The 8,410-nt window shown below is 41.8% G+C and overlaps 1 protein-coding gene across 6 annotated transcripts in view; it reads right to left on the bottom strand.

Annotated features, from left to right (window-relative positions):
• Positions 1–4,899: 4,899 nt before the first annotated feature.
• Positions 4,900–8,410, bottom strand: part of klhl13 (kelch-like family member 13) — a 34,525-nt gene continuing 31,014 nt past the window's right edge. For 5 of the 6 annotated variants that reach the window (XM_035666531.1, XM_035666535.1, XM_035666532.1 and 2 more), the window contains one exon: positions 5,508–5,995. In XM_035666531.1, coding sequence (XP_035522424.1) covers positions 5,508–5,995 — 488 coding nt within the window. Of the gene's footprint in view, positions 5,996–8,410 lie in introns of all 6 variants that reach the window. The other variant, XM_035666530.1, reaches the window with a different exon arrangement.

The following is an 8,410-nucleotide window of genomic DNA, read 5'->3' as shown; positions in this document are numbered from 1 at the left end:
CGTTTTGTTCTTCTTCTTATGTTTTAGTTTGTTTTACTAAAACAGGATTTTTTGTCTGTGCAATAATTGGAAAACTTGCTGGAGACATTAAGGATCTCTGTGGAGATTTACAGGCTTGCAATAAATTAATAAAATAATGAATCACTACATGAATAAAAAGCCAAAACAAACCAAGAACCTGCAAATGTACTGAGGTCATAACAGGCGGAAAACATTTCATCAGTACGATGGCGGACATTATGATACAAGATGATGTTTTATGAAGATCATGTGATTTGCAGCCACTTGACTAAAAATATTTCCTGTAATTTAATGAAAATTAAATGCTTAACAATGTGTATATATTTGGGATAAGACCGTTCAGCTGATACTGCCACAATATACACATTTTCCCTTTTCTTCAGGCAGATTTTTCAGCATTACATTATCTCAACGAGTTATCTGGCCACATATGAAAGAAAAACTATAAATATAATTTTTTAGAATCAGCATGTGTTCTTTAAATGTGTGACTGGTGATTTGTTTTAAGTTTGTGAAAGGCTTCAGCTCCTGTTCAGGTGCCGTCAGCTGAATCTTTAAGAGTGTAGGAAACCTGGAGGGACATAGAGCTGGAGCTGTAGTTAACCCAGTGAGGTTAAATTGTTCTCCCAGAGCGGCTGTACTGTTCCACTTCTCCACTCTACTCAGCAGGTCCGGAGGAAGTGGCTCCTAATGCACTTTATTAAATCATATGTTCTTTGTTGCCTTACAGATTAAAGCTCTCTGTGTGCAAACTGCATAGTTCAGCCTGCCCCCCTCCCATTTATATTCCTTACCAGCTTTTTCCTGTTCATTGTCAAGGGAGCACTGGAGCATATCCCAGCATGCATTGGATTGAAGGTAGGGAGACACCTTGGACAGCCTTCCAGTCTATCACAGAGTCTCCAATCCAGATTGAGCTACAGGAGGAAACTTCAAAAACTGAACATCAGTCCTTCTTCATCAGCAACAATGCAACAATATGAACATGTGGTAGAAATACAAGATGCAGAGAGGTAGTTTTGTCTTGTGTCATGTCTTGTATTTAGGCCAGTTGCAGGATAACAGATTTAACATGGCAGTTTTCTGCCCAATACAGGTTTGGGAGCTTTAATCCGGCACAGTATGGAAATACACTATTTGTACACAGAAACCCTTTGGATATCAGATACAACTCAGGCATAAACCAAAATCTAGGACTGATACATGGCCAGATGTCAAGCAAAACAAATCCCAATTACCCCTCCCACCTCTGCAATGATAAACACACACACACACACACACACACAAAAACACAGCAGCCGGGGCAGGAACAAGCGCTGGAACAAGAGATGAATCAGGGACAGATTATTCAGGACACAGTCACAGGGGAGAGAGAGCTCCAGAGGAGAGCAAGGACTTGACCTTTTCTGAATATTCATGATGAGAGAGATGTAAACCTTTTCTGAGACCTAAAACCTTTGTGGAACCCAATAACAGAAGGCAGCTTGTAATTCAGGGCAAAAATAAATATATCTAGCAGGAGTAACATCAGGATATGTTGGCGGTCTGCCAGCCAGGAGGATCAATAGCCATTAACACCATCATGCATGCAGTCAGAGGACAGCAGGGGTCTGTGGCTCTGCAGAGTATTTCATCATGATGGGAGATGGATTGGAGCTTTAGTTACAGTTAGAACATCCCCTCTCCTCGCTGCTGAGAGCGATGCTTTCTGACTGACAATGTCATCAGTGTGCTGTGTATGTAAACACATCCAGCAGCCTGGAGAATCTAGGTCATTTTCTGGCTGGGATGAGATGAGAGGAGGAGCCGTCTGGAGGCACACCAAGCCACAAACGTGTGCTGCGTTCATGTGTCAAGAGTCAGGCCGTAATCCACATGCACCTCTTTTATCTGCTTCATGAATCAAGTGAACGTGCCTCCAGTGGTGATGAAATCTGCTGAGAAACACAGGTAGTGAAGCGGAGAGGAGGAGGAGGAGGAGGACGAGGAGGAGGAGGAGGAAGAGGAGGAGGAGGAGTGGTGAACGCATGTAATCTCTTGCACCAGTTCTCTTTGCTTTAGCACTGAGGACACATTGTTCATTAAAAATCCAAGCCTTCAGTCTTCCGGATACACAAAGCTCTGCGTCGCAATATTGACACTGGCTCGCATAAACACCATGAACCAATGCAACCATGTGGCACGAATCATACACTGGCTCTGGAACATCATGTGCTACATATACAGAGATATGCTGAGAGAGATTTTTTATTGTGTCATTTCCAATCTGTCCTTAAAAGGGGTCTGCATAGTAAAAAAAAAAGGGTTTTACAGGGGCATTAAACTGTCAGTGCATGTAACTGAATGTCTTCTCTCGAATCCATTTAAAAATCAATGAATTCTTTAAAATGTGTCTCAAACTCAGGCGAGGCTGTCCTTAAGCACAGCAGTAGGCTACTTTGAGCTAAATGCTAACACCAGCAGGGTAATATTCTCATAATAATAATGCTATGCTGATGTTTGGCAGTAGCTTGAAAGGTTTTATCAAATTCACCATCTTAGTTTAGCCTGTTAGCATTTTAACAGATGCTAATTAACACAAAACAACATAACAACCTACAGTCGAGGCCAACAGGAGTGATTTTTACAGGTATTTGACGATATAACAAAGTACTGGAGAACAAATTCTAAATTGGTGCTAGATGAAAAGTCATCAAAGGTCGTGTAATTCATTCCAATGAAATTTTCGACCAGAGTTCATGACAAACCATCCAATAGCTGTCAGGATGTGTCAGTAAAAAAACAAAAATATCAATCTCATAGTGGCACTAGTCAAAGGATCAACTAAGTCACAAGGATTCCTCCTCTGGGAACATGAATGTCTGTGCAAACTTAAATGGCAGTCCATCCATTCCTAGAGCCAGGCTGCCATCATGGCTAAATATCCAATATTCCAATAAAGCAGTCCTGCATTGATTTGCAAATATACTGACAATTGCCGCATACATTCAGAGATATTAAAGGTGGCGTCAGTCATTCTGGACAAAGATAGTTGATCATTGAATCTCCCCGGGAGCATGAATGCCTATTGCGTGACTCTCTCCGAGCCATTTGGTTGTTTCTCCATTTACCAAAACTATAATAAGTGTCGGTACTTCTGAAAATCTCTGAGAGCTGGCTAATTTACATCGTCTCATGACATATAGTGTCACATCTGTGAGCCTTAATGAGGCATTTTATTGAGCAACGGCTCAAGGAGAATACTTTTTTTTTATTGAAGAATTAGAGTCTCAGTCTTTCAGAGTCGTTGAAGCAAAATGGTCACCCTTTCCCCAATAAATTACACAGAGGCAACATATTTTCAGTCCTTTAATAGCTTAACTGGAGCTGCTCTCTATCACCTTCTCATTGTAATAGTCCATAGGGTCATGTGGGTGTGGGTTCGAGAGGTAATTTTTCTACAGCATCACTTCATCTACCCTTTTGACTCTTCCTCATGCCTTCAGATCCAGGTGATAAGAGATGGTTAACAGTGGATGATTTATTTCCAGTACAATGTGCGACATAGCACTGAATTCCTCCACTTTCACCTTCTTCTGTCATGAATGCTTTTGCCAACAGCTGAGCCAGTTAGAGTTTCTCGCTTATGTTTATTCAGTGACTTTCCATTAAAGGGTTCATAGCAGCCTATTTTTAAATTTGTAAGAATGATGCAAAAAAGGTTCCATCAGAAGGACTTAACACCGAGCTGCTGCACAAAATAGAGCTTTTGAAATGTCACAAAAAAGGTATTAACATAGCACTTCTAAAAACAACATGACAAAGCATCATAAATACAAACTAAAAGAAACGATGTCGCTGTTGTGTATGACAACATGTAAATGTTACAAATTTGGCCAAGAAAAAAGGAAATATAACGCACAGGAGTTTCAAGAGCAAAAATGTAATCACTAAAAAAGGCACCAAAACTAAATCTCCTGGTCATAAATTTAAAATGACCTGTTATAATGGCAGTCCTACAGCTGAGATGTTGTTACTCTGAACAACACAGGCATTAAAAAAAATCTGAAATCACAGGCTCCACTGCAGCAGTGTCTCATTAGTGGGATATAATGAGAATATAATGAGGATTTAAAGCTCCAGACCAAACTCACCTGATGGTTACACAAACCTTTTGTTCCTGGTAACAGCATGAAGCAGACGTCTCGGACACCATATGCTGCTATTAAGGCTTTAATCGTCCAGGAGCAGGTGGGCAGATTGTGGGTGACATTACCGTCTGTCTCGATGGCAGGAGGAGAGGCGACAGCGATGGTAGCTCTGGTTTACAGTTGACACTAGTCAGCTGCATAATGTTCACAGGGAGGTAGTTCAGCACATGGACCGAGCCTCTGACCACTGAGGAGGAAAGTATCTCACCACACAATGTAGAGATTGAAACACACCGAATGATGCTGGTTACAATTTACAATTTTATAACCCTTCCATTAGATAGATAGACATCAGATAAAGGCAACAATGATATCTGACCCAGACATTATTTACTTACCTGACAGTAATTAGTTCATTTTAACAATTTATATCAAAAAGACTTGATCATAGCCAGATTAACAATTTAACTCCTCACTGTTTACATCCATCCATCTCTTAATAACAGGTAAACACACTGACCATTTGTACAAACACTGCAGCTCATTCATTCTCTCACAGTCAGAGAGCTTAAATCAAATCATCAAAAGTAAACCAAAACCAACCAGTCAACTATCCATCATAAAGAAAAATATAATATAAGAACACATTCTATTCTTTGAAAAGAGTCAACACGGTGAACCATAAATTATAGTCTTAAGGATTGGCTGCCTCTGCTGAAGTCAGTAATGACGACAACATTTTAATTACTTTCAAAATCGTCTTTATTAAATTTAGAAAACACCATTTTGTTAACAGTTTCATAGCAATAGCAGGAAAGGACTGAAACTGTAAGAGAGAGAGAGAGAGACGTAGATGGGGCCTGGGCCAACCCCTGAGTTAAAAACCGGCTGTGTTTTGGAGCTCATACGTCCCTACGCGTCTTCTCTCTGGGGTCACCTGCATCTAACCTGGCATAGACTAGAAGAGAGAGTCAATGTGGGAGTCAACAACATCTCAAGGTAGAACGCCTAAAGAAACCAGACATAAGAAAAACTTTGTAGACATCAGGTAGAAAAGTTGATTTGCAAAGTCACTTTTCAAGTCAAGGTATTTCCTGCCAAAATATACCGAGTATGCAACATTAACATGTAATTAGGTTGCCAAACCGTATCGGTATGTAGGTTTAATCACTTAGGGAGTGGTTTCTGCACAGCTTTAGGGGAGGTGGGCTTTTGGGGGGGGTTACTTAGGGATGCAGTACAGATGTTGTCCAAAGAGGAAGTGCAAACAATGTCTATAAGGAGTGTTTGTTGAGGGGGGTTAGGTGGGCGAGGGGTTACGGGGGTATGAGCAAGGGCTCCCCCCCCCTTTACTCATCAAGGTGCTGAGAGTGGCGACTCTCTGGAGGGTGAGCCCGAGAGATCCTCTGGGGGAAAAACTGTGAGTGTGCAGGCTCGGATCCCGCCCAGCGACTCGGGTAAGTCAAACACTTTGTGCCATTCGTCTTTCTCTGGGTCGTACTTCTGTACTATTTCCACCATGCAGCGATTGTTCCACGAGTAGCCACCCACCACATAGATCTTATTCTCAAACACGGCCACGCCCACGTCGCTCTGGCCCCGCAACATGGCAGCGATAGGTGTCCACAAGTCGAGGGCGGGGGAGTAGTATTCGCAGCTCAGCACGTCGTCGTAGTCGCTGGTGCCCCGGAAGTGATTTCCCCCGATAACGTAAAGCCGGTCGCCCACAGTGCACATGCAGTGGAGGCCGCGCACTGTCGTCATAGGTGCTTTCTGAGTCCATTTATCCGCATCTGGGTCGAAGCACATCAATTCCTTCTGAAAAGTGTCATGAGTGATTCCCCCTGCAGCAAGAGGAAAAAGAGAGAGCAAATTAGCCTCGTCACACATCATTTGGGGGAGGAAAACAGCTTTGTAGGCTTGTCAATCAGACCGATCTGTGACTCATTCGCCCATGTCAACCTACATTTTCATTTATCTAGGCCACGACCAGCCATAACACTGGAAAGGCTGGAAGTCACATTTGCTTCAGTGGCGTTACGAAGAACGAGAATCGGGATAAAGGCTGTACATCTCTCCTCATCTCACCTTTCCCCGCTCCCCTTTTCTCAAACCTCAACTCGAACTCGACAACCAGCACACAGGGTAAAACGTAAATTGTACAAACTAGTGACATCGATATTTGTTCAGCCTCTTTTCTGCACAACGCTGACAACGAGCACTCAGTACAAAGAGGAACAACATTACAAAACATTCATGCGCATACGCACAAACAGACTGTAGACGACGGGACACAAAAAGCTGAGGGAAAGTGGGGAGGAAAAAAAAAACAAAAAAAAAAAAACAGGACATGTCTACAGGGAAGGCTTAAAATAAAGAGGAACACAATCCCAGCATGCATTTGGGTAGAAGCCAGCCCACCCCTCCCCCCAAGGCAGAGTGACTAGGAGCTAATGCAGTGAAGATTTGCAGAGCATGCCGAATAGAGGCAGAATCCCTCTTTTGCTGCTGCCCAGTGATCGTGTGCTCGGTGTATTGTTGAGGCCTAAGCTGTCTATTCAGCTGCCATGACTCAGATCTGTGATGCTGCACCTCCTTAACTGATCAAATCCAAAGATAGCCTGACTATCCATTTTCTTTATCCAAGTAGTCCACGGGGCAAGTCTGCTATTAAAATCCTGACAAGGGAACAGTGGTGGAGTCGACGTAAGGTCCTTCTAATTCCTCTCAAGAGGCCCTGCTGCTATTCTGATTCAATTCAAGGGCTTTGGCCTTTTCCCGGATACAATGATGTCTGATCAGTATCCCGGTATCCTAATGTCTAATCAGTGCCATTAGTGAGACACTAAGAGGAGCAAATCTCAGAGAGACGGGCTAAAAGCTTTTGCCCTTCCACAGACAGCACAGGACAAATTGGGGTATCGTTTGTATTGTCTGCTACATATGCCACATAAAAAACATTCAGCATTGTAGATATAAAACAGAGTCCCCTTGTAAAACCAGTGACCTGCTGGGTTGGTTAAATTAGTGCCGGCACAAGAGGGACCTAAAGAAAAGATGGCGAATAGATAAAGAGGTGAGGCAGGAAAAGGGGGCTCAGCATATTCCAAAAATAGCCCGTAATGATAAAGAGGGTCCGGATATGAGCTCCGGTACAAATAACAACCTGTGCTTGTTCAGTCGAATCCCTCAAGGATGCACATTGAGACACAACCAAGCTTAAGTGTGAACTGATCATTTTTTCTATAAGATGGCTCAGAACTTATGAGTCAACAGTGAGTCCTGTATTGATTAGAAATGCCACTAAAAATTCCTGGGTTTCTCTTTTTACTTCCAGCTCAAAACTATACTTTTTATTTATGGTCCCCATTCAGGTAAGATATATTCAGTAACTTGCATTTCTCCACTGACCACAGGCACACTCTTGAAGTCATAAGGTCAGATTCCTGCAGGGACTGATTGAAATGTCAAAAGGTTGTAAAATTAATCTGAGATCTTACAATCAAACACATTTCAGTTGTTTCTAAAATCACGCATTTACTACTCCCTACACAATAATTTACCCTCTATACTATAATTTACTCTCTATACTGAGCAGCAAATTTAAATTTCATGCACTTAATGAATCATCGTCATTTCTGGATGAATGTTGAATCACACAACGGTAATTTTCACATCTATTAAATTGAACACACTGCATAGTGGGATTGTATCTCAACACTAGATTTTTCATTCCAGTGATCAAATGGGGAGAATGCTTGCAGGTATTACAGATCACCACCCTTTTCTGCATAAAACAATCCAATTAAGAACCACTGCGATGTGGCCATTTCAGCTAAAAATCAAACGCTGACCTTAACAAACCAGCTTTCTTGCGAATACATTTCAAGCTTCCACACCAAGTTGGCTTCTAAGACAGCCCTTACTTGGGTTGTGGATCAACCTCAACACTAATGTAATTCTCTGCAAATCATTTGTAACTTTAAACCTAAGTTATGAAGCTTACGCAGCACATGGCCTGGAGGAAAATTCAGGGCGAAAAAACAAAAAACCCTCCCATGAGAACGTTCACATACCAGTCACATTTATCAACTCTACGTGTACCTTCTACCAAAGATCCAACCACAGCTAGTCACATATGTATAATGATGATAATGAAAAGTTTAAAAAGAAAAAAAGAATATGGTGTATGATGTCACTATATATATATATATAGATATTTTTTTTTTTTTTTTTCATGCAGTCAGAACAGTGGGATC

Source organism: Morone saxatilis, unplaced genomic scaffold (assembly GCF_004916995.1).
Source record: "Morone saxatilis isolate NCDOM2014 unplaced genomic scaffold, NCSU_SB_2.0 Contig20, whole genome shotgun sequence".
In the NCBI taxonomy this organism is placed as follows: Eukaryota; Metazoa; Chordata; class Actinopteri; family Moronidae; genus Morone; species Morone saxatilis.
This window is presented reverse-complemented; position numbering and strand designations above follow the sequence as displayed.